This window comes from Dermacentor albipictus, chromosome 8 (genome assembly GCF_038994185.2).
Source record: "Dermacentor albipictus isolate Rhodes 1998 colony chromosome 8, USDA_Dalb.pri_finalv2, whole genome shotgun sequence".
NCBI lineage: Eukaryota > Metazoa > Arthropoda > Arachnida > Ixodida > Ixodidae > Dermacentor > Dermacentor albipictus.
Genome location: NC_091828.1, coordinates 45,277,295 through 45,304,354, shown reverse-complemented (window position 1 = coordinate 45,304,354; position 27,060 = coordinate 45,277,295). Strand labels below are relative to the sequence as shown.

At 44.5% G+C, this 27,060-nt stretch overlaps 1 protein-coding gene across 2 annotated transcripts in view; it reads right to left on the bottom strand.

Moving 5' to 3' along the window:
• Positions 1-9,256: 9,256 nt before the first annotated feature.
• LOC135909719 (cytochrome P450 3A6-like) overlaps positions 9,257-27,060 on the bottom strand; it is a 54,377-nt gene continuing 36,573 nt past the window's right edge. For both annotated transcript variants that reach the window (XM_065441763.2, XM_065441764.2), the window contains 7 exons: positions 24,878-24,974; positions 19,886-19,949; positions 19,706-19,814; positions 17,876-17,967; positions 14,543-14,683; positions 9,914-10,076; positions 9,257-9,510 (listed from right to left, as the gene is read on the bottom strand). In XM_065441763.2, the coding sequence (XP_065297835.1) occupies positions 9,421-9,510; positions 9,914-10,076; positions 14,543-14,683; positions 17,876-17,967; positions 19,706-19,814; positions 19,886-19,949; positions 24,878-24,974 (756 nt within the window). In that variant the 3' untranslated portion in view covers positions 9,257-9,420. The remainder of the gene's footprint in view (positions 9,511-9,913; positions 10,077-14,542; positions 14,684-17,875; positions 17,968-19,705; positions 19,815-19,885; positions 19,950-24,877; positions 24,975-27,060) is intronic.

Genomic DNA, 27,060 nt, shown 5'->3' with positions numbered 1-27,060 from the left:
TGAGTACTGGTAAGACACAGCTATTATATACTTTTCTCTTGAGGGATAATGGCAACCTGCTGTTCATGATCTGAGAATGCCTGCCAAACGCACTTCAGCCCATTTTTATTCTTCTGATTATTTCCGTCTCATTATCCGGATCCGCCGTCACTACCTGCCCTAAGTAGATGTATTCCCTTTCCACTTCCAGTGCCTCGCTGCCTATTGTAAATTGCTGTTCTCTTCCGAGGCTGTTAAACATTACTTTAGTTTTCTGCAGATTAATTTTTAGACCAACTCTTCTGCTTTGCCTCTCCAGGTCAGTGAGCATGCATTACAATTGGTCCCCTGAGTTACTAAGCAAGGCAATATCATCAGCGAATCGCAAGTTACTAAGGTATTCTCCATTACCTTTTATCTCCAATTCTTCCCAATCCAGGTCTCTGAATACCTCCTGTAAACAGGCTGTGAATAGCATTGGAGAAATCGTATCTACCTGCCTGACGCCTTTCTTTATTGGGATTTTGTTGCTTGCTTTATGGAGGACTACGCTAGCTGTGGAGCCGCTACAGATATCTTTCAGTATTTTTACATACGGCTCGTCTACCCCCTGATTCCGTAATGCCTCCATGACTGCTGAGGTTTCCACAGAATCAAACGCTTTCTCTTAATCAATGAAAGCTATATATAAGGGTTGGTTATATTCCGCACATTTCTCTATCACCTGATTGATAGTCTGAATATGATCTATGGTTGAGTAGCCTTTACGGAATCCTGCCTGGTCCTTTGCTTGACAGAAATCTAAGGTGTTCCTGATTCTATTTGCGATTGCCTTAGTAAATAGTTTGTAGGCAACGGGCAGTAAGCTGATTGGCCTATAATTTTTCAAGTCTTTGGCGTCCCCTTTCTTATGGTTTAGGATTATGTAAGCGTTCTTCCAAGATTCCGGTACGCTCGAGGTCATGAGGCATTCCGTAGAATGGGTGGCCAGTTTCTCTACAACAAGCTGTCCACCATCCTTCAACAAATCTGCTGTTACCTGATCCTCCCCAGCTGCCTTTCCCCTTTGCATATCTCCCAAGGCTTTCTTTACTTCTTCCGGCGTACTTCTTTCTTTACTTATTCCTCTAGACTATTTTCTCTTCCATTATCGTCGTGGGTGCCACTGGTACTATATAAATCTCCATAGAACTCCTCAGCCACTTGAACTACCTCATCCATATTAGTAATGATATTGCCGGCTTTGTCTCTTAGCGCATACATCTGATTCTTGCCAATTCCTAGTTTCTTCTTCACTGTTTTTAAGCTTCCTCCGTTCCTGAGAGCATGTTGAATTCTATCCATATTATACTTCCTTATGTCAGCTGTCTTACGCTTGTTGATTAACTTCGAAAGTTCTGCCAGTTGTATTCTAGCTGTAGGGTTAGAGGCTTTCATACGTTGGCGTTTCTTGATCAGATCTTTCGTCTCCTGCGATAGTTTGCTGGTATCCTGCCTAACGGAGTTACTACCGACTTCCATTGCACACTCCTTACTGATGCCCACAAGATTGTCGTTCATTGCTTCAACATTAAGGTCCTCTTCCTGAGTTAGGGCCGAATACCTGTTCTGTAGCTTGATCTGGAATTCCTCTATTTTCCCTCTTACCACTAACTCAATAATCGGCTTCTTATGTACAAGTTTCTTCCGTTCCCTCCTCAGATCTAGGTTAATTCGAGTTCTTACCATCCTGTGGTCACTGCAGCGCATCTTGCCGAGCACGTCCTCATCTTGTATGATGCCAGGGTTAGCGCAGAGTATGAAGTCTATTTCATTTCTAGTCTCGCCGTTCGGGCTCCTCCACGTCCACTTTCGGCTATCCCGCTTGCGGAAGAAGGTATTCATTATCCGCATATTATTCTGCTGCGCAAACTCTACTAGTAACTCTCCCCTGCTATTCCTAGTGCCTATGCCATATTCCCCCACTGCCATGTCTCCAGCCTGCTTCTTGCCTACCTTGGCATTAAAGTCGCCCATTAGTATAGTGTATTTAGTTTTCACTGTACCCATCACCGATTCCACGTCTTCATAGAAGCTTTCGACTTCCTGGTCATCATGACTGGATGTAGGGGCGTAGACCTGTACAATCTTCATTTTGTACCTCTCATTAAGTTTCACAACAAGACCTGCCACCCTCTCGTTAATGCTATAGAATTCCTGTATGTTACCAGCCATATTCTTATTAATCAGGAATCCGACTCCTAGTTCTCGTCTCTCCGCTAAGCCCCAGTAGCAGAGGACGTGCCCACTTTTTAGCACTGTATATGCTTCCTTTGCCCTCCTAACTTCACTGAGCACTATTATATCCCATTTACTGCCCTCTAATTCCTCCAATAGCACTGCTAGACTCGCCTCACTAGATAACGTTCTAGCGTTAAACGTTGCCAGGTTCATATTCCAATTGCGGCCTGTTCAGATTGTCCGGAATGCCTAATTCATTACTTTTAATTTGTGAACATATTAATTCTTGCTTTAATCGCAAACATATCAACTACAGAGTTATTGGGTACCTCAAATAAGCTCCTAATCAAGCCTTTGTTTAGTGCTCAGCTTTGCCTCTTTGGTTTCTTCGAAAGAAAAAAAGCGCGCGACACTTCCAAGATACGAAATAGGCGCTCGCGCGCCGCCACTCAAGCGCTCCCAAGCGAATAGCCATGGATACACGGCTTTACTAGCGGCGGCAGCTCGATACAGGGCTTCACGCTATGTGATGGTCGCGGCATCAAGAGAACACACCGCTGACGCATTGATAAGCGTTGCGGAGCCTTGTACGATGCGGAGATAAGAGAATGCAACCGCATATTTTTCAATGGTTGCTGGCAGGCGCTTGAGTAGCGGCGTGCGAGTGCGCATATATTTAGTATTTCTCGCATTTGGCGGGCTTTTGTTTTTTCTTGGAAGAAACAACCAGGACCACGGCTGCACGAAATAAATGCTTTATTCGGAAGTTATTTAAGGTGCCCTACAACACTGTAATTGATATGTTTGCGATTCAAGGAATATTTAAATAGCTCACTAATTAAACGTAAGTAATTAAGTAATGCTTCGTGATGAAAAAAATTCTGGCCGTAAGTACATACGACTACGTCTGCTATGAGGTCGGCACGATTTCTCTAGAGCTTTTTGGTATGTTAAAATCTTGGTTTAAGTTATGGCGTCCCTCCTACACATACTCAGTGCTTATTCTCTCCCTTTCTTCCTATTTCTATTCCCCTTTCCCCACCCCCAGTGTAGGGTAGCAAACCGGATGCTGTTCTGGCTGACCTCCCTGCCTTTCCTATCCTTGTTTTCTCTCATCTCTTTTGGTCAATGTTAGCTGGTTAGCTGGCAGATCTTGCACATATATATATATATATATATAGATATATATATATATATATATATATATATATATATATATATATATATATATATATATATATATATATATATATATATATATATATATATAGAGAGAGAGAGAGAGAGAGAGAGAGTAGTTTTTCTTTCTACGGTATTCACGTTGGTGGGATAGAACGAGCAAACATGGGGAAAATACATGTTTTACTACTGACGTTTCAGCAACGGCACGGCTTTCGCGCTAGAGTTATCCCGTGCGACTGCCGAAACGTCAGTGCCTCAAATGTTTTTTTTGTATCCGAGCGCCTTCTTTCGTATGCGGGTGCCTGTATATATATATATATATATATATATATATATATATATATATATATATATATATATATGTGTGTGTACCGCACTTCATATTGCCGTCATCTATCGTCTTGCTCGCACCTCACTTCCTCCTCCGCAACGCTGCATGACGACCCGCCGTGGTGGCGTAATGGCTTTGGCGTTGAACACCTACGCCCGAGCGTGCGGGATCGAACACCGGCCGCGGCGACTGGCTCTCGCGTGGGGCGAAATGCGAAACCGCCCGTGCACCGTGCATTGCGGGCACCTCAAGGAACCCAGGTGGCCCCGAACTAGTCTAGACACTATGGCGTGAATCATAATCATGTGGCGGTTTTGGCACGTAAGCCCCAGAATTTAACACTGAATGATATTCACGTGTCAGTCGATCGCTAAACAATTGCGATGCCGCCAGCACGATTTCCTCTTTTCTGTACATCAACCTACCTCTCTCACTGTTGTTCTCTGATCACTCAACAAACCAGTCCTTGCGTTCAGCCGCTGCTCCGGTGAAGACATGGCCGCGCTAAGTAATACAGTCTTGACAGGCCATCTGATGTGACACCGAAATTTCGTACCTACGGAGATCTAGTGACCTGTAAAGACACACTAAAGAGAAAAATGATGTCTTCTGCATTAGTAAATTACCTTTCTACAACACCAAAAAGCACCACTCTTACCAGGATAAGACGCTTGGTAAGCCACAAAAAGCGCAAAAACGAAAGACGGGTGGCGACGCCTCCTTGAAGTTCACACACCTCGTCGCTGTGACGTCATGGATTTTGATGGAATCTTCTAGGGCCTACACACGGACTCGTCTATCACGCTCCTATCTCGAAACGCAGCGCCATTTAGTGGGAGAGAGATAGAGAGAAGAATACAGGAAGGCAAGGATGGTAACCAGTCAATAGTCTGGTTGGCTACCCTATACTGGGGGAAGGGAGAAGGGGAAGTGAAAGAAGGGCGAGAGAAGGTGTAGGTACGTGTACGGACAGCACTTCAGTTAAAGTCGCTCGAGCAAACCAGAAGTTCTGAGAAAACAAAAAAGTGCCTTCACTGCCTTCTGAGCCGATGATCGGTCGGGACGGTGCTCTAATATTGTCTGTTCACTCGGGGCTACCAAAAAAAGTACGCGCCTGGCACCCGACACGAGATGCGTGGCGCACTTGCACGTGCGAACGCTGAGATTTTTCTCCTTTTCGCGCCGCACATTCAGTTGCACCTAGTGACTCAACTTAATGAGAGGTTGATTGAAAGAGCAGCGCGCAACCAGTGGACTCACGGTGAAGCCGGCTAAAGCGTTGGTTCGAAAGAGGCTCATTGAAAAAATCGGCACGCACGACGTTCATTTGTGCACAAGCTTGCTAAAATGGTGACGCTGCCGTCCTCGAGGAACCCGGGTGAAGTGGACTCGATGCTTCCGAGCGGGGCAGAAATTTCAAAGGTTCTTTAGGGATACATCCGACTGGTAGGAATCGCCTATCGCGAAATTGCCTGCTCGAAATTTAGTCGAATCCCTCTACCGCTTTCTTATACTCTACTACACGCTACTTCCGACTCCACAAGCTGTGTCGTCTGACAGCGCCGCCATAAAGACTGCAGTCAGGACGGGTCTCATTGCGGCGAGTATCAGAGAAATTAAAAGGATAATTTATTGCGTTAGCATTCTTGGTGCACTTGAGTTACTTTCCGGGGGCTACGTAATTATACTTGTACTTAACCGTTTTTCTGCCTCCCTGGATCACAGCGTAATGCTTGCATGATGGTTAGAGCATCGCGCTACGGGGCTAAGGTTACAGGGTTTGAAACCAACCATCAGGCCAACATGGGCATATGGCTATGTGTACATGCGTGCCGCTCTTCAACGAAGCTCTTGCACGACAACGTGGATTACTGTGAGGCGCGGGATTTGGTAGGTGCTGACTGTTCAAAGAAAGCTCTTTACGGTGACTTGGAGCATTGGCTATTTGCCACTGAGTCTGTGCTAGTCTTCAATCAACCTGTTTGAAGAAAGCTTAGGTCAATGGTCATGTGCCAGTAGGTGTGTGTCGCTCTTTAATGAACGTCTTTGACGCAAACTTGGGATGCTAGGTATGTGCCATTGTGTGGGTCGGCAATGACGAAGGAGGAGGAGGAATAAACTTTTATTGCAGAACCAGCACTTTATGGTGGCCGGGCCTACGCCTCCCACGAAGGGACGTCGAGGGCTTGCCTCGCCGCCGCCTCGCGGGCGTGCTGGGTCGCCCAGGTTTGGTCGTCGAGGGTGGAGCTCCGCAGAGCCTCATGCAACCTCGCCGAGAGAGTCGTGGTGTTAGTCTGTGCGTACTGTGCTGGGCACTCCCATAGCATATGCGAAAGCGTAGCCGGGTGAATTCCACAGCACCGGCAGTTGGGGGTAGTGTAGACGTCCGGAAATATAAGGTGGAGGCGGGCGGGTGAAGGGTACGTGTTTGTTTGTAGTAGACGCAGGGTGGTAGCCTGCGCCCGGCTGAACTTTGGGTGAGGCGGGGGGAAGATTCGGCGACTCAGGTAAAAGGCCTTAACAAGATCGTTATAAGTTGTCAGACTGTCCCTGGTGTCCAACTCATCTCCAGTGACTCCGGCGCGGTTGACTAGGCCTCGCGCAATGGAGTGGGTGACCTCGTTGAGATTGGGGAGGTGTGGGTGGACAGGGCCCGCATGGGCCGGGATCCATGTTAGGGAGATGATGTTGTCTTCAGAATGTGGTGCCTGGCAGAGGATGCGAAGAGCTTGGGGACAAATACGCCCTTTGCTGAAGTTAATAACGGCTGAGCGAGAGTCACACACTATGGTGTGACAGGTGGGATCTAAAGTGGCCAGGGCGATGGCCACTTCTTCAGCCGTCTCTGCAGTGGGGGTAGTGACGCTGCAGGCATGGTGTAGGGCTCCATCACGTGTGGCAACGGCCACAAATCGTGTGCCATGGGAGTATCGGGCTGCATCAACAAATGTGACGCCAGGTACGTTGGCAAGGGCTTTTATGATAGCTCCGGCCCGAGCTTGGCGCCGGGCCCTGTTATATTCAGGGTGCATATTCCTAGGGATAGGGTCTATGTAGATCCAGCTACGGATGTCGGTCGGGATCGGTTGTTTGGGGCCCTGTTGCTGATGGTAGGTGAAGCCAAGCGTGGACAGAATAAAGCGCCCCGTTTCAGTATGGGTGAGCCGTTCAAGCTGAGAGCGTTGTTGGGCTTCAATGAGTTCGGAAAGGTTGTTGTGAACTCCCAGTTGGTTGAAGAGTTCAGTGCTGGTGCAATGTGGGAGACCAAGTGCTTGCTTGTAGACCCCTCGTATGAGGGTGTCGAGCTTGTTCTGCTCAGCCCGGTACCAGTTGAGGTACGCAGCAACGTAGGTGATGTGGCATATGACAAAGGATTGGACGAGTCGGAGAAGGCTTTCTTCTTTGAGTCCTCCTCGACGGTTAGATATACGTTTAAGAAGTCGTAGGGTGTTTTGAGATTGGGCACAGATCTTGTTGAGAGCCAAGGCGTTGGAGCCGTTGGTAGAGATGGTGAGACCAAGAACCCGGATACTAGGGTTTCTGTGGTAGTGAGCGAAAACGAGCCCCGACCAAGCGGTTCCTCAAGGACAGCAAGGGGATTTATCAACATGCTGCGCCACATGTACACTTGGTATGTGCCACGTTTTAAAGAACGACTTTCGTGCCAAGTCTTCAGCGAGCTGCGCCGCTAATGCACTGCGTACGTGCCGCTCTTCAACGAAGGGTTGCCGCAAACTTGGGACAATGAGCGTGGGCCACTAAGTGTGCAGCAAGCGAGACAGCCATTCTCAGCGTTCGCAAGCACCAGCGCGCCACGCTTCTAGGCTCGGAGCGCACAAGCGGACTTCTTTGAAGTGCCACTAGGTGGCGCAAAAACAACAGAACATTGGCCAATTATTGTCCCCTGCTCTCGCAAGTGTTTTTATTTAACGTGGAAGTACACGAGAAGCATGAAACCAGCCAATTAAGGTGTTGTTCTCGGATGACGGGATATTGATATACCAGTCTACGGCAAGCAATGAGGATTAAGCGATAATTGACATTCTAATGTGAAGTTCTAATTCTAATGGAGTCCAAGTTGCACTGCCGGACGTCTTTGCATGAACGGGTTAATTCTCAATAAAAGGCGCTTTGGACTTGAAATATCTTTGATTTTGGTCAGCACATTGGGTCGCTTGCGAAAACCGCATGCCACATTATGTAATGAAAACATGTAGGACTAGCGCGCTTCAACCTCGGCAACTTGGGGTACCATGGATGGATGGATGGATACAACTTTCTTGTACGTCCGGCAAGGTTTAACGCGACCCGGGCTCAGGTCTCCCATGGAGGAACGTCAAGGCCCTGCCTCAACGCCGCCTCACGGGCTTGCTGGACTGCCCACGTCTGGATTCCGAAGTCTGAGCTGCGCAGAGCGTCGGCCCACCTCGACGACAGGGTCTCCGGAGTAACTGCCATCCCTCCTATAACCACATTGCACTCCCACAGCATGTGTTTGAGTGTTGCTGGTCCTTCCTGGCACAATTTGCACGTGTCGTCCTGATGCTTATCTGGGAAGATGCGTTTGAGACGGAATGGATTAGGGAACCAAAGCTCTTTTACTTTTGGAACCGTAGTGCAGAGGGGACCATTCGAAACTGGATCATGCAAGTATGCGGGGCATAGGTGGCACCGCTGTCACGTAAGAGACGAAGCAATCGGAGCTAAATTTAACCTCTCGCGCGGAGTTCACAGAGGCGTATAGCTCGGCAGCACAATTGCCAGTACCGGTTTCAGTGGGCGCGTTTGAGGTAGCTCACTTTGCTGCAGTAGGTGTAATTCGTCAAACACCAACCTGTGCTCATCTGGATTTATGAGATTACAAGTGTGCAAATTTTACGTTTCTTTGACTATGGCACCCCCACGTTCTGCACGCAGAATCCAAAAATGGCGTGAAGAGGTTCGAGCAGGAACCCAGAGGGAGTACAATTCGCACCCACCAAATTTCACCGCAGACAGCCCACTGGGAATAGGGAACGAGCATGAATGCAAGGTTTCACCGCGCGATCCCCTTTAGGGCATCATAAGTTAATTATCTAGGCTTAGTGACGCGCGAAAAAATGTTATTATAGCGTTTGCTTACGTCAACTGAATACAGTAGTGCCCATATGCCTTCAGTTGCATGCACAAGACCTTTAACGTACATCGCCGCGGTGGCGTCCCCGGTATTACCAAATATTGCTTTCAGGTTTTTATTGTTCCCTCAGAAACGTTCAAAAAAGAAGTCAATCCTTGAATAAATGGATCATGTAGTTTGTTTTACAAAAATATCAATTTTGATATTAAGATCGTTGTTTTAAACCTATCCGCAACTCGTTGCAAGGCGATTATTTTCACTGTGGAGGGGCGACGTAAGACAGACACATTGTGACCAAACCTATTTTATTTCATTGACCATTTCACTCACAGTACGCTGCATGAGCACACGCAATAGTTTTCATTCGCCACACTCGTACACCCAGACGATGCTCAATACCGGCATTAATAATTTCAGATTTCATAATAATGGTTCCACAGTTCCATTTTATTCATTGCATAATTACAACATGCAAATAGCAGTGACTTATCAACTGTATACCTTACCACGTTGGGCTACGAACTATTGCATTACGTGTGCAATTTCGTACAATTCAAAATTACGAATTTCCACGGTAGAGTCACTTGGGACCTCAATTCACCCCCTTCAACCTATGCAGTCGGATCAACACTTTCTCTTTAGGTGCGGCCATAACAGAGTAGGTGCCAATCTCGAGGTCCCGCTGCAAAAGAAGGTAAAAAAGTGTCTTCATAGGAATAGCTTATAACCACTGTACTATTGAGCATTTCTGCTACGCAATATTTAAGGAAGCCAGAAGCGTTCTATCAAATGATTTCGTCGGTATAAAACGTGAGTGAAGGATTTAAGAAAAACAACAACAACAACAACAGCAATATACCTTCTACTCAGCATCATTTTATAGATTAATAAAAATAAATCTGAGTCACCCTAACAATCATGAAAGATTATGACGCGATTTGGTAAAGTACCAAAATGACTTTCACGACGTGAGAAAACGAATAGGTTTTACATAAAGAACGGCATTATTAACAACAGCTGCCGGTTGCCTATTTGACACAAGAACGATATTCACGCAATGGATGCTGTGCAGCATGGTCCAATACCTTTTGACTTTTGCCCAGGACGATGCGATAGTGACGCAGCGTTTGCGCGGCAGCTGAAACCAGCTCAACAAGCGCCAGACGCTGACCGATGCATATGCGCGGTCCCAGGCCGAAAGGCTGGTAGGCAGTCGAGTTGATGGAGCTCTTGTTTTCCGGACTGAACCTGCAGTTAAGATGTATTCAAACAGTGACTAACTCAGTGAGTTGGTGCTGCTTTATTTCGGCAGCAATGCAAGGGAACCGAAAGCGATAGAACATAAAATGTAATTTTACTTATTCTGCGTAGTTAGCAAAGTCATGCTCAAGGTGTAAAACGAACTACAGACGATGTTTAATGGCTGTTCTTTATATGAAATTCATATTGCATTCTTCCGCATAAAATGTAGCTTTCAGCAAAACGGGATAATGGTAGCCTGTTTCAGATACGTTTGACTACTTAGTTGCAGGTATAAATGAGTGTTCTTCATGCTCTGTGCGGATTTTTAAATATTTTTGGCGGATAATTGACAGCGTGATAAACGACCAGCTCTATGTGAGAAAAGAAAAAAAAATATACGACAGTCTAATCGATATTCTAAAGTACTTTTTGTGGTTTCAATAATGGAGGCGACGGATGAGAAAGTGTGTGACGCCCAGTGATTAACTGAATAGCTAAGTTCAGCTATTACCTGCGCATATGTTGTGATGAAGTAAATGAAGTCAGCTTCTTCTCTGCAGCCCCTCCCCCTTAGTAGCAATCGCTCAACGTAGCAATTGCCATATTACCTCTTCTCAAGATGCGGTCAAATATTTTGGCGTTCCATGCATTGTTGCCCCCTCCTCCCCCCCCGAAAAAGAGAAACCTTACTCGCCTAATGTGCAACAAAGCTAATTCGGCCTATATTGTATTTTCCTAAGGAGAATGACTAACAATGCCATCTCCGATCTTATGCTCAGTTAACAAGTATCAAGCAATGACCGGCTTCGTTTCAGTAACTAAGGCCTTACAGTACTCCTTTACCTCTGGCAGAAATAGTTCAGGCAGCTGGAACCACTGGCGAATCAGCGACCTCATCAGTGGCACCAGACGATCTTCAGTAGCCAGATGTCTGCCTTTAAGTTACCGCTTAATGCACTTTTTTTTGTTCGGTGTTTCGCGATAGTTACCACGGCCGGCATACTTAGCGCGGTGCCGAAAGGTATATGTAATCCGTTGTGGCACAAAGGCCATGCAAACACGGAAATATATTTATGGGTACTCGCAACAACAACAACAACAACGAAAAAATGGCCGCAAGTCCAAACTTTGTCGTCTACAGTACCAATCTCGTGCTCTCTTTCTCAATGCTTTGTACAGCGTTGTAGCAATGTTGCAGAAACAGCAATGTACAATCGCTGAGTGGCACAAAATTGTAAGGACCACTTCTCCCTTGTAATTAATAAGCTGGTATATCTGCAGCACCCACGATACACTAATTGTTTGCGGATTCTGTCTGACATCGTTCTGTTCAATGACAGAAAAAAAATGCAATTCAAGAGAACGAGCACTCGCACAGTGTAATAATCGTATGTTAGACCTTGTTCTGCGTACTGGTGCCTTCATATTGATTTCATTCTGTTTACCATTATTAGATTACTAATGGTTTCGCTTCCACCACTTCATTTGGAGGGAATGTTGCTGAACACCAATAGCCATAAAGCTGCGTGTAATCCATCATGATAAGTACAATACACTGGTAAAACGAGAGATAAATAAGTATTTCAGAAATGATTGAAGTTCAGTTGAGAAACTAAGACATGTGCAACATTCATTTACTATGAAAGATCTACATAAGGGAGTTCGTGAAGCACTTTGCACCATATGCACCTTATGCTGAGTTCTGTACCTTATGTCTAGAACTGCGCCTTGTGTTTAGTTCTATACCAACTTCAGTGTTTCCTGTGGGCATACACCGTACCGTACACATCAGACCGATATCTCGTTGGCCAAAATAACGCGCCCCAGAGACACCGAAGGACAATGTATAGCAGAGGTGCCGTAGCGCAATTTCAGTTCCTGGCCGTGCATGAAGCGATAAGCAGATCCGAACACTGCGGTTCTAATGTACGCTGTCGATACACAACAGTAAAAATATTTGCATCTTTTACAGATTCAATATTATTCTAAATACAGTCTTAGCGGAGTAAGGGCGTCGTAGAAAGAACATAAATTTACTGGCCTAAATAGTACAACAAAGTCGTCACTACATTGCGTTAAGAGGCTTCTTCAGGCATTGATTCTGTGACCGACCGTTACTAAACCTCGCCAGGTTGGCAAGGCATTTTTCTCCCGGCTTTCGATCGATCGCATACATGTATTAGGTCTCTACATATCACAACCCGCAATCCTTAAGGAGCCTTCTTCTTGGCTTTATTCCAGTGTAGATATTTATTAAACCTATTCAAGTAACCACTACGTTTCGAAACAGTATTCCTGAGTTCATATCGTCGCCGAAATTTGGTAAACCTCTGCAAAACTCCACTGCATTCTTCTTCGTGCTTTCATTCTATCACACACATTTAATGAAATTCTAATAGTGACCACTAAGTTCCCTTAAGAGCACCCGTCCTGCTGTAATTCGATAACAGAAATTTAATAATCATATACAAGACGCCACTACATTCTTTTAAAAAGAGCTTGACTGTTCAGAACATAGCATCGCCTTCTATACCAGAATCGATACAGCAGAATGCAATTCGAAGTTCGCGGAACCAGAAGAGCCGGTCGATAAATTAGTTCGTCTTTTTAACGAGGTGGCCAACTCGAAGACAGTTGAGAAATATAATCGCTTCGCTAAGCGGGCCGACACTTAGACGGCAATAGGAGCGTCTCCATGTACGAAGACAATACAGCGGGTGCCCCTTGTTCCTTTCAGCGAAAGCCACTTTTCTGTGTCAAAAGATAAACATGAAAGTGTGACATCCATGGTACTTTGTCATATGGTTTATGCGTGTCATGTTTCGATTGCGACTGCCGGTAATAGAACCATACTTCACCGGTGATGATCGTGGTCTGTGAGGCCACAACAAATTATGTAAACTGTTTTCGGAAGCTGCCAGAAAAATATGCCTAAATTTCATCGTATCCACGATGAATATTTTACATCACGGCTTCCGAGTCGTTTCAATAATAATAAAGGCAATGTGCAGTGTAATGTATACACAGTAAGTCTCGTGTATTGATGCATACAATCGTCATTCATATATAGCAAAAGCCTGTGAATATATATTAATTCGTGAGCAGTGCTAAAATATATGGCATTTATATTCATTCGGCGAATGGTGAGCACACATTGGATTGTACCCGCAATAATTTGGGATCTGTTCTTCGTCTTTGCTTTTCTATCTGCTCGGTTGCCTTCATCAGAGCGTATTAGGCTGTCCTTACGTGTATCGCCCTCTACGTCATTACCGGGCTACGGTAAACGTGGATGATGGTAGCAACGCTGTTAGCGACATCATGTGACGCTTTGTCCAACATGAATACGCGAAACGTGCTTGCCTTACATTAGTGCACAAGTCGAAGTAATATCCAAGAAAAGGTACTGCATGGTGCCGATTGCATCGTTGCGGACGTTTTACACGAGCGCATAGGTACAGCATGGCTAGTTACTTCAATTTTAACAGTGTGTCCTTCCGGTTTACACTCTGCGCCACAAGAAAACGCCACCAACACAGCAGGTCAGAATTATGTCTACGGAAACCCAGCATACCTTGAACGGCAATGAGGTATATTTATTTTATTTATTCAGCATTGATTTAGGCACGGTGAAGGTCTTGGATGGCAAGGCTAAAGGCAGAACATTGTCTGCCTGACTAAGGTCCTGTCACCCATACATTGCTCAACGGTAAGGTAGCACATCATAAAATATAGTATACACACATATCAATAGCGTGGATTGCACATACATAGCATACATTACAAACATACGTGCATAAAATACAAGAATCATTCTACAACTTTCTAAGTAAGAAACAGTTTAGGTCCAACCGAATAATATCAATAAGAAAAATGTTTTATATATATACAAGCGCAATATGAAACCGACTTAAAATAATTATACATAAAACACATACAAAACCAATTACCACTATGCCAATCAGAAAAGGAAAGCAAGTATTTTTTATAGCACTTTTAAAGCAATTCAATGATATGAAGTTTTGTGCAATAGTGATCGTGTTAGGATGTGTATTTACGGAGGATGGGACTAAGTGTGCTAGTTGTTTTCTACCTTAGTTGGTCCTGTATAATGGAACTCTAATATGGTCATGCCTGAAATTGTATTGGGTGTAACATGAGAGGTAGTTTTGATGAAAAATGAGCGAATTTTTCTAGAGTTCGCCTCCTATGTTTATAGCAAGCTTAAGTTCGTATAGTTGATTAATTTTTAAAAGTCCATGTTTCAAGAAAAAAGGTGCCGTGTGATCGCGTGATCCAAGGTGTTCAACGCAGCGAACTGCTTGTTTTTGGAGACATATCAGTTAATCCAAGTTTGATTAAAATGTAGTCCCCCTTAGACAAGTTAAACCAGTCTATTGGTGTTCTCTACAAAAAGCCATCTGCATTCATTTGAAATGAGTGGTCCTCCAACAACGTCGACGTGCGCTCACCTTTCCGGGTCAAATTTTTCAGGTTCTTTCCAGTACTGCGGGTCATGGTGCAGCTGGTACGTAGGCACCAGAACCGAGGTTCCTTTCTTAATGACGTACTTGCCGCAACGATAGTCTTCATCCGCACATCGGGAAGTAAATCTAGCGAAGAAGAATTGGAGATTCGTAAACGTGAATGTGTAACCAATCAAAAGATTGCACGCATATCAATCACATAGCAGGTGAGATTCCTTGCAACATTGCAACAGAGTCTTACCGTCTTGTCTCTCCTTTTTGCCCTGAAAGACTGCTTGAGTACGTTATGACAAGTTGAATAAGCTTCGCAACATTATTGCGCGGAAGTTCCCTGAAAAATTAAATTGGTGCTCTTAAAGCAAGACGCGCCCATAAAGGGCCCCCATAAGCTCGTGGTTTTAATCAGGCGTCGAGAACACGTGGTAGTAACATTCATTAGCGAGATAATAAAATGTGATTGCACGACCACTCTACTTTCAAAATTGTCATACAAGCTCCGAAGGAAGCCCTTCACATTTTAACGCTAATATTATCCTTGCCATTTTTAATATAACAAGAGCCCACCTACGAAAAGCGGGATGACGTGTGCCGGCTGAATTAGTAGATGTAGCTGTTCTGCGAAATTGTCAGCTGAGAGCCCATGCTTGTGACGATTAGTCGCCTATGTACTGCGAAATTGTCAGCTGAGAGCCCATGCTTGTCACGATTAGTCGCCTATGTAAAAAAAATTATTAAGCATTTTACACAAATATTGCACTATCAATCAACTTAACGTTGCTGCATTGTGTGCAGTATGCCTGACTTACTATAACGCCAAGCCGAAAGATATGATTGTTTAATCTGAAAACGTCATTGCCCTTTAAAGCCGGCTTTATAATTTTGAATGGGTAGTTACGTTTGCTTAAAATGGCATAACGAAGAATTATTGCATTCGTCATGTGGGTTTGGAAGAGCACATGATTTTCAGATAAGACTTTCAGCAAATGCACTGCCAGCGCTTGACTACTAATTCATGTCGGCTCCTGTTCAACAGTGGCTCCTAACGCAGTGCGAAGAGACTTCAGTAAATATTTGGCCTGATATCGAACAACAAACCTTCAGTCATTCGCACCAACCACAATGAAATGCAGTGTAATGACAAGCACGTGATTTAACACAGCTTTTTTACCCATAAGATTCAATATAAGCGTTCAAGAAGTAATAAAACATGTGCGACACTGTTGTGTCTTTTAAAGCTCCCGGAGTCGTATCGGTTTGGTCGCCCGCTAATGCGATCACCGAAATTGTTTCAAAGTGTTCTGCGAACCGGAATTTCTTAAAGGTATTTTGTTTGCGATTTCTTCGTTTAAAGCTGGTTACAAACGCTAACGTGCCGGTTTCATACGGCAAACATCATTTAAGGGCTCCACGTAACGAACGAAACTTCGAAAGGGTCCTGGCACAAAATCCTCTATTTTTATCTTTTCTTTGCCTTAAATGAAAGCTTGAACACTTCAGGGCCTAGAAATAAACCTGGAAAGCGTCAGATCAACGCCCACGTTCAGCTGTAATACTTATTTCCACGAACTGGCTCCTGTATTCGCACCCAAAAGCTGCCTGAATCACGGCATCATGACAGCATGGTTTGCTTCGGCTGCCGCCGTTGCCATAAACAAACACAACCACAAGGTAAGCGAAAGGGAAAAAATTCAACTGAATGACCCCCAAATTTTGAGTTGGCCCACCCCCAAATTTTATTTGGCGCACTACCGAAGTTGAAGTTGGCCAACACCAAAATGTAAGTGGTCCCAAGCCCAAATTTCAATTTGCCAACCAAAAGTTCAGTTGGCCCGTTCCTATATTTCAAGTTGGCCCACTCACAGTTTTCAGTTTGCCCGCTCTTGCTACAGGTGCCATCATGCGTTTTCTGTGGAACCCTATGTATGCCTACGGGTATGCATAAATCTCATCGTATGGGTAGTCTCTCTGATCAATTTTGTTTTTTGGCGGTTCAAATGGCTCCTTTTCACTTAAAAGCTAGCAATGAGCTACAGTTACACTATTAAAACGACGAACTCTCCTAAATTAGAAAATTACGTATTTTTGTGCAGATACAGGCAATCACGCTTTTCCCGTCACGGGCAGATTTTGAGGGGCATGCGCCAGAAAACACTTGTACAATAAAAGTGTCATCAGATTGAGTGTAGCCCGAACCACCAAACAAGAAACTAAGGCAGAAGTGATTAAAAATTTGAATTGCGTTCTCTATGTAAAGATCAGCTACACTATAGGCGATGACAGTTTTTCCCGTCTACGAATATTTCTTTGCTTCCGGACTTCTTCCGATCAAGAATGATTGGTAACTTAAGAAACATGTGCAGCACTACTTTGTTTTCTTTAGAGCAGCGTAAATATAAGTAACTTTATTGCTACAGGAAATCTGAACAATTTGACGTCATGAAGTGACGATAATATGGGTGACGCCGGGTCAAGCGTTGCGAAAATTATTTTAACATCAAATCAAAATAAGTGTCTCCCTACCTTCATTCGACTAACAATTCCGTAATACAGTTCAGTAGTATACATTGCCGTAGTATACGATTCCGTCATCACATGTCAGTGCAGCGAAGCCAGAACATAGCAAACCCGCGTAAAGTGAAACATAAATACTATTGAACACACTGAATGATGCTCATATAAAATAACTGCCTAATAACCATACTGTAGATTGAAGATATCGAACTCGGGGAGTTCGGTGATAGCGCCATTAATCTGCTTGCATCTCATGAACTTACCATGATGAGGAAGTCGAAACATCAGGTTCACGCAATTTCGCGATTCCCAAATGACATCATTAGTGAAGCTTAGAAACATTTCTAGGCACAGCAATATTGACTGCCGACTACGCGCGCTTTTGTTCTCTAAAAATAGGATTCCGTGCTCGATTATTTTCTTCATTGGAGATTAAAACTGGTACGAGCTACAAGCTGTGTAAGTTTGCAATAGGTAAGTGGGATTAGTATACCAAATCATTGATTTACTTACCTAAATTGAGCTAAAAAGCTTGATCGTCATCCCTGTGTACTACCCTACTCCTTTGAACAGTAAGTTTTCGCATTTTTCGTGGGACACTTCCAACCAACACAATGCGCTCGGAACAAGCACTATTTACGTTGGCACCTTACTATTTCTCGACTGCCGTCTTTTCGTGTAGAGTGCCCGTTTAGATAGTAGCTTCTATGACAAACTTAATTAAAAAAAGAACACACCTGCTAGCTGACTTGTGCCGTACCCTAATCACGGAAAGTGGTTGTCAAAGAGGTAATGAAGGTTTCTCACATGATTACTGGCGGATACAGCCGCAGGGTCTCAGAAATGACTTGGTTTGAGTAAGGAAGAGTCGTAACAGTGCGCAGAGATAGGTGGTCTCCCTGAAAAAGGCACAAGAAACACATGCGCGATTGGCACACCCGAGCTAAGATCAGAAGAGGTACCGGACAACTTGCAGAAGATCATTGCATCTTTTAGAAGATTCCCTTTTCATGAAGCGACATGGTAAGAACTATGAATATTATTCAATGGTCGTAAAGTTTTTAGTGGCAATTTAATTCTTCAAGTAACTAGCGACAGGCCACATTCATATGCTGGACACACAAATTCGTGCTGCTCATTGACATTAGCTACGGAGAAATCACGTGCAATGTACACGTCAGCATGGTGCCAGTGGCTAAAGGGGCCTGAGGACTGCATGCCCGTTCCGACAGAGGAAGAAACGGAGACACAACACCAAACACCAGTACGCTTACTGGTATTGATTAAAACAATTTTTCGCATGTCGGCACCACCGCGTAGTTTAGGGGCTTCGATCTCGCCCACTGCGTTGAAATTTATATTGCATACGACTATACATGTTATAAGAGTATATTAATGGTTCGCGCCTTAGTCACTAGTATCGTCAATACTGACGACGACTCCTCCCAGTAAAGCATTTCTTTTATGATTATTGTGTAAGATAGTGCTCATCTTTGAGTTTTAGTATTATTACAAAATTACCATAAAATAGAAATTGAGCAACGATTAATGTATAGGAGTTTGATTTATGTTGACTTGAATAAAAGTAATACATATGGGCACCTACATAGGAACTTGTTCTTTAGGCCTCGAGTCTAAACACACGTTGTAGGTTGAGGAAAGAGCAACGCCACTTCTTATGCCTCGTATTTTACCGACAGGGTCACACACGCTCTCATTGAGGTGACCACGTGTTGAAAAAATTGTATTTCCGGTAAAGAAATGATCTTGCCTCGGTAAATAACTGACAAGATTTTATCGACAGCATGCCAGGGTGAGGTACCAGCTGATTGGGGAGCCCATCACTCTAACGTAGAAGTCACGTGAAGCTGACAGAAAAGTAGAAGTTTAAAAATTGACAAAGAAATCATGCAGGTCCCAATTACTTCGCGAAGCTTTCATAAACTATCAACGCGAAATAGCGGAATAAGACAAGAGACGCGCTGCAGATTCGAGTGAGTGCCCGTACCTTAGCCACTATGCTGGAAAATGACGAGAAACTGCAGCTATTATTTAACAATGAAACGCTTTGAAGAGTGAAAGAGTTCAGTATTGAACCAGCAACGGTCAGCTGTCCACGCGGCTTTATGCCCATGCAGATGTCAGTCATCGAGAACTGAGACAGAATTATCCTGATTTTTTTATCGCGAGCTTGAGACGGTTTTGTGTAATTTTCAAATTTCCTCTTGTACAGGTATTGTATCCCGAATTCTGGTATGGTCTTATTCGGTCTAGTAATGTGAGCCACACTACAGTACAACTTGTTTTACATACTATGGTGTCTGTCGACTACCACGCATAAACCTTGTAGAATCACTCCTGTGCTGAGCATCGTGCCGTGGTCTACTGGCGGAAAAAAAATGTTAAGAAAGCCTCCATTGCGTCATCTTGTGCACTGTTTCGCTGCTTCGGGACACAAACTGAAACGATCAACCGAGATTAGTGCTATTCGTGAAGGCTTCGAAGCAGTTTCGCCAACTTCTCAACTGAAACAAGCGCATTTTTTGTTCCTACATTGCACGGGCGAGTACATACCGCTAATACAAATTAGAACCATCAAAATTATCTACCGAAGAAGTATTCAAAATACTATCTAACCTCTGTTTCGAAAGCGTCAAGGACCTCCTGACGCATTTTCTCCTGCACCTCCGGATACCTCCCCATCAGATAAAACCAGAAAGTCAAAGTCATCCTTGTGGTATCGTATCTGAAATTACGAAGAAACACCGTATTTGCCTAATATTTGAGCACTCCGATTAGAGTGACAGCGATGCTTACCCTCCAATGAAGATGGCCATGCAGTTTGAAGACAGCTGGTTTAGTGTCTCTTGAGGGAGGGGTGCTTTGGAGAAAACATGACCGAGGTTACAAAATGCAAAAGAATATAATTTTAGCATTCAGTGCAGTATTAGAGCGCGTTGTCAGCCTGAACCTTGATGCTTAATAACATTATATTTGTGTTCCTGTAATGCAGCTAGCAAGATACATTAAACAAACACAATAAGAAATTACTTCATATGAGGAACAAAACTTGGCGCTACATCAGTGTGAAAATAAAGCAGACTACAAGGAGATTTCAGCATATGGATAAATTTCGCCGTGTATGTTTAGCCCGATAAACATTTCGAAAAAGCATACCCTAGTGAGCTGTGCGAGACATTACTTCCCCAAAAGCGATCGCCATTCACATCTTCGTACGTTTCGGGTTTTTCAGCCAAAAATCACAAAATGCGAAATATATATTTTTCAGTAGTAAATGTTGCAATGAAAATTTCAACTGGCATTCAAAAGTGTACGGCTTGCTAGCGTTATGGTGCAGTTAATAAAATCGTCCTTCATGTGATTTGAATGATACAGGCTGTTAAGCAAGCGCCAACAAATAAAAAAAATTGTATTGCAGGGGCCCTATAACGTAAAACTATTCCAATATGTTTCTATTCCAATTTCCTGACGTCAAATTTGCGTAACCACCGAAGCAAGCACCGGGCGGTCACCCATAGGGTTGTCTGAACAGACCAATCAAATGCTCTCCTCGTTCATAGGAGGTCCCTTTTGTTTGCTTGAAAAAGGAATAACATTGCCTACACTGAGCGGCTTGTTGTATCTAATTGGCTGACAAAAGGCGAGGAGAACGCTCAAGTGGAGAGGTATTCACTAGGGCAGAGCCAGTGCACTGAAAACCGATAACCGGATGAAGAGGGTGGTGCCGGCGTCTGCGATTGGTCGGCTTTCCCTTACTTAGCTTGTAATGGCTGGTCGAAAATTGCGGCGGCATGCAACGGAAGCTTAAGAATGACGCTAAAATTGACCCTCAGCAAAGAAGAGTTGGCAGAATGAGGTAGTAAACGTGTCGAAAGTGCTTGAAAACGTTACACGGTCACGCAAGAAGTCTTATTATACGTAAATACACCCATGCACTCCGGCAGGTGCGAGTAGCCAGCGTCTCAGTGATCGGCGGCAGCTATCTTTTATTCCTTTCGGAACGGGGCAGCCTACGGCTATTCCGAAAAAAATTCAGTTTTGTTCGGCATATTAATGCATCTTTATCGCGTACACGTCACTTTGACGCGGTGAGTTCGTGCGTTTTGTGACGCCGCGTGACAGGCAGGTGAAGTGGGTGCAGCCCGAAAACTTTTTACCAATAGCCGAGGGCTAATGGCGAAAAGGGGTCGAATCAGAAATAACTGTTTTTCTTTTTTCTGTCAAATCATGCATAATCAGTGTGTACACACCATATCAGATGGGGAGGTATTGCGGTTTTTGGAACGTCGCGTGACAGACAGGTGAAGTGGGGGGTGGTCGAAAAAAGTTTTTGACCAATCGCGGAGGGCTGATAGCAGAATTGGAATAGAAAAGTTTGGAATAGTTTTACGTTATAGCGCCCCAGGTGTTTTATTGTGCAGTTAGGAGCAAAATATGATTATCTCTATGCCGACAATGCAGCCTAGAACATGCGCATCATTTTTCGTTGGTTTAGCCGATCTGTCACGCATATCCTGTCGACGCGAGCGCACCTTATGCTATGTTCAGACTACGTTCGTAAGGCGCCGATTTTTCGTAACATGCGTAAGCGGAAGCGCAACAAGCGTTTGCGTCTAGTTCAGACTGCGAACGTAAAGGTACCAACGCGCGCAATTCACGGAAATATCGTGGGTGAGAGTGTTAAAGGGTCGGCAACATTTACGACTGCGATATTACGACCGTTACGACACAGCCAATGACCGATAAGCTTTCGGTTTTCAACAACCGGTGACGACACTTCCATCCTCCCGTCTGCAGACAGCTCCGGGCGCGGGAAGTGCCATTCCGCCATTCCGTGCGCACGATTGGCTGTGTTCGTTAAAAATTTTGGAGTGCGCCTTGCGAGACTGTTTTCAGTTCATCTGGTTTATCCGCCGAAGAAATCGATGGCCGCAGATGCGCGCTCCGAACTTCGATGAGTGGTCTCACTAGGTTTTCTAGGAAGCGGAACTGCTGGGGCGACATGCGCATGAAGTTATGAAACATCGCAGCGTCAACTCGGAGCTTGGCGAAAAGGTTGTGAAAATCGCCGTCTATAGCCCTATCGAGAAATACATGCCGCACCCAAACCCTTCTGCGTCGCCTCCGTCGTTTTTGGGCGACTGAATACATGACTACAAATTTGTTTTGAGCGTGCATTTCTTCGATCTCGGCCAGCGCTCGCATGTTGACAGGAGTCATATTGGACCGCTGGTGACGTCGATTCTACAGCTCCAAATTTGATTAGCCTGTTGTAAAAGCCGTAATTTACGCAGCAGTAAATGTGAACAAAGGTGCCGGCTTAACTGCCGTTACGTTTTTTACAGCCGTTACGTTCGATACGCCGAAAGAGCGGTTACGCGCGTTACGACCGTAGTGTGAACATAGCTTTAGGCTTATCAGCTAGCGTTAAACGGGCTCTGAGGTGCCCCTCAGGTATGGTGAAAACACGCATTCTGTGGATAGCATTTGCTGCTGTGAATGTCTCAGCTAAATTTTGACGTTGTGTGCGTCGCATGTAGCTCGCAAGCGTAGCGCGAACTCACTTTGCTTCCAAAACGCCCCCTTTCAACATTAGCCTTCTCCTCTCTCTTTTCGGCCTGCTTTGTTTCGTAATAAACCAGATTCCCATACACGGCTGCTATTCCAAGCACGAGAGAAGCCAACGAATACACGCAAAATTGCCAGGCGACTGGCCGATCGAGGCATTTCGTGTTTATTCGCGGGCTTCGTCCATGCTTGGAAAACACTTTTACGTAGCACGTATGAGCAACAGAAAGCTGTATCGGGGGTTTTTAATGTTGCTCTACATATTTTTCTTTGACACTTTCCAGCTATTTATAACCTTTGATAAGCTTACAGATATACGAATTACGTGGTTAAATGGGAATAAAAAATAATCTGAGTGCTTGCAAGAGACGAGAAACAACATTACCCTAGTTCTGTCCAGCTACTTGGCATTAGTATAATTTTAGGGATTGCCTCAAGTTACGTGGGACACTTCATATAGGAGTCAATACTACAACCCGTCAAAATTGCTATCGTTAAGGCTGCCAAAATAAAAACAAATCCAGCATGCCGGATTCGATGAATGACTCCTCTATGTCAATGACGCTTTCACAATCCTTAGCTTTTGCGAACGTTGGGCTACACTGAATTTGAACAATGCCGTTAAGGTGCAGCATTCGTTTGCATGTTGTCACGGTGTTTTACATTTTACGGCGTATTGTTCATACACCGCTAAGAAGATCCCAAGCTTCCAGAACGAGCTGGAAACATTGCTTGTGCGCAGTGATAGTCATTGCGCAGCTTATTTTATTCAGGCGCAGCAACAGTTGGCAGGTGAAGTTAACTTTGTCAAGCGCGCGTGAAACCTTAGGAAATGAAACCACGCATAGTCCGCGCCCAGCGAAATTTTAACCTTCAAGCTTCTTATAATCGGGAAAATACGGTAATTATTTCTCTTAAGAATGTTATGCTACCATGTCCTCCCAACCGCTTGCGTGAGTTGGCGTGTGCTGCCTTACTCTCGGGAAAAAGTCGAAGACATAAATAAAATTGTTCCCAAATGATGTCGGTAGTCAGGTGCGAAGAAGCTGCCATACACGCATCTTGCCCTCTTGTTTTGAACGAGAAATATGATCCCCTAGTATTGAAAAATGAAAAATGAAAAAAAAAAGCGTTTGCTTGACTTCTAATTTTAAGGTTGTTGAACTGTGCTACACTTGCAGTAGATTCATAGTGCATTGACTAAATCGGCTATTGCCTAAAACGAATTAGCGGGTGCTTGGTATATCTTGAGTGGGGCTTGGTATACAATAAGTGCCAACTAGATTAATTTGTATGATTCCCACAATAAATTGACTGGTACCTTCGAGTAAATCGAGCAGGAAAATCTGTGCACGTCATACTCCTTTTTAGAAGTTGACTACAGTGATGAGGACGGGCTCTCATAATTTATGTATTTGCCATATTGCATAACGAATGGCCCCTTAGAGCACAAAAGTGTGTTTGTCATATAAGAACTGTCGTTGCAAACCCAGTAGTCGAAATAGCTCTATGAAACATTCTGCCTGTACAAGCTGTATAGGTTTGTCTGAAGGCCCATATATATATTGTGCTGCTTGCCTTGAATATGCCTGGTGTAACGAAGAGTCATTAATTCGCAAGAGATAACTTTAAAGATGTACGCGCTTGCAGATGTTGGTGTGGGCGCTGCACGAATGCCGAAACCGACGTCAGTGCATAATATCATATAACTGCAATCAGGCCTTTCAGCGGTTTCTTGCCGCGTAGTTTGACACGTGCTGTAGCTATACTCTAGTACCGCGATAAGATGGGCACATGATAAGAATGCAGCTAGTCCTATCACTACGCTGAGCCTGTTGTGAAAAAGTGAGCTTAATAAAGGTATAAAATATGCAGAACATTTTGGACCGTCGAATGCGCCCAAAGTAGGTGTTGCTAAAGCGAACATAAAGTACAGTCAAATAGGTATTTTCGATGTGCTATACACACCTGTATGGAGTTGCTAATGTAGCTTTATAAATGATGCTTAAACCTTGTAAAACTTGCTGCTTGCGACCCCCTTTAAAGAGTGGGCTGGGCATCCAAAACGTATCAGGGTTAGGAATGAGTTTTCAGCAATCTCAATATCTTCTTTCCGAAAACATGAGGACGTCTTGTTCCCTTTCTCGCACATTTCTATGTTATTTGCCTCATTTCTAACAAGTTTCGTCCAGTAGGTTAGGTCAAGAATTGACGTGATACCTGTGTTGTCTACACTGACGTCATACTTCCCGACTTCGGAAACTTCTCCCTCTACAAGACCATCCAGAAGAATTTGTGCCATGTCCGGTACTCTCACCTGAAGGAAAGAATACAGTAGAAGGCACATTTCGACACAGTCTTCCGGAAATAATGGTCATCACTACATATCTGCATCTACCGACGCACGAGCTATTTGATCTCTCCGTGTCACCTAGACGATAACGCTAAGGCAATTCCTTACCACCGCTGCACTCATGGGCAAACAATTCGTGGATATCGTTTCATTTTACCACTTTTGATTTCTTACACACGCGTCTTCATTTATTGTTTCAGTGATCCATGTGAGTTCTCGATATTCCAGATTCGCGTCGTTCGACTTAAGGTGTAATTATTGTAATTAATAATTATTGCAGCGACAACGCTGGAATAAGAGAAGTTTATTGCACCGTTGCGGGAGAGCTGTGCGCTCCAAGCCAAAAATTAAAAAAAAAAACGTTCAGCGTGCGGGCTCTTGCAGGCATGGGCAGAGAAGATGTGGCCGTGGCTCTCGCTGGCCTTCCGCCCTACACCATCAGGGAAACCATTTCCTCTTTTGCTTCTTGAGTCAAGGCCTTGTGAGCACACTGGTCACTTCACACAAAGGAATACCGAGAAAACCTACTCAATTGCGTAAAGGTGGGGAGCGTAGGTAACGCTGGGTCGACACACAGGCCAGCCCGCACGCCGGAATTCGGAGAGAAACCACTCCGTGGCGTAGAGGGGGTGAACGGACATTAAAATAGAGTAGCATTTGCACTGGCGCGTAATCCCGCCGCTCACACGCGGCGGACAAGTTTTTCATGTTGACAAACGAGACGATTAGGGATGTCGTGTCTTAGGTGCTTGGCATCAGTTTCCTTCATCACCACACGCAGTGAACCGTAACCAGAGCCGAAATACACGAACAAAATCGAAGTAATGAACAATGCTCAAACAATGAATTTCATTGGAGCCAACGTATCGGCAAAGGGACTTTCCTTCGCCAGTTGCCCTGACAATGACAAGTCACTTCCAAGACTCTCACACGAGCCTCGTTGTCCGAAAGTTAGGTCCAGAGACACGGTTTTCTTGAAGTTTTCATGACTTCCAAGTCTCCGTCTTTCCCGTGAACTTCTGCTGTCATTCCGTGATTGCTGTCATTTGCTTACATTTATAAGTGATGGTCTGTGTTCAGAAACATTATTTTACGCTCAAAGATTACCCACCATCTCTTCAATCGCTTCGTTATCCCACGCAACAGAACCGTGAATGTCGGATACGATAGCAATTTTCCTTTAGCTTGAATTTCTATACCGAGGACGACTAAACATTCGTATTGATGAAACAAAAAACAAACACCGGTCTTTGTTACCTCTGTATACTTGTAGGCTACGATAACGAGTCAGTTCAATCTGGCCTGTTTCATTATCTAGATTCAATGTTACTTATTATATAATTAACGACCCATAACGGTGGGTTACCGTTAAATGATAGACTAGCTGTCCTTTAATTCGCTGACATCATGAATAAACATAGCGCTGTCACAACATAGCGCTGTCACAACATAGCACTGACACAACTGCGGCAGGGGCAAAGGCCTGAATTTCGCGGCGTACTATCTGTGTCAGCTGATCTGGTGTAACTGGCGGCTTTGCTGCCGTGTGGTCTTCGGAAAAGGACATTGTCGCCGTGCTGGGAAGACGGGCAAACGCCTGGCCAACGAGCCGGCTTTTAGCCTGCTCAAAGCGCCGGCATTCCTTGGTAATAGCGTCGACTTTAGAGACATTTTGGCACATCCAAAAGTTCAAGGCAATCAGTTTAAAGATATGCCCAACCTTGCCGTCCTCCGGCATCTTGGCAGTGGCCTTTCGACATGGCGATAACACGCCTTCAATTTGCGACACGTAGGATTCTGATGACGTCTGCGCACGTGACGCGAGCACCTTTTTCGCGGCGATCTTTCGGCCAACGGGCTTCCCAAACAAGCATCAGTTTTTCGTTGCAGGGGACCCAGCTCCCGATATCAGTTTCGTGGTTATCGAACCATAGTATTGCAGCACTTTTGAGGTTGAAAATAATATTTGCCAACATCAGGGTCGGGTCCCATCAGGTGTTAGCACTCACACGTTCGTACTCTGCCCATCAGTTTTCACCGTCCGCTTCAC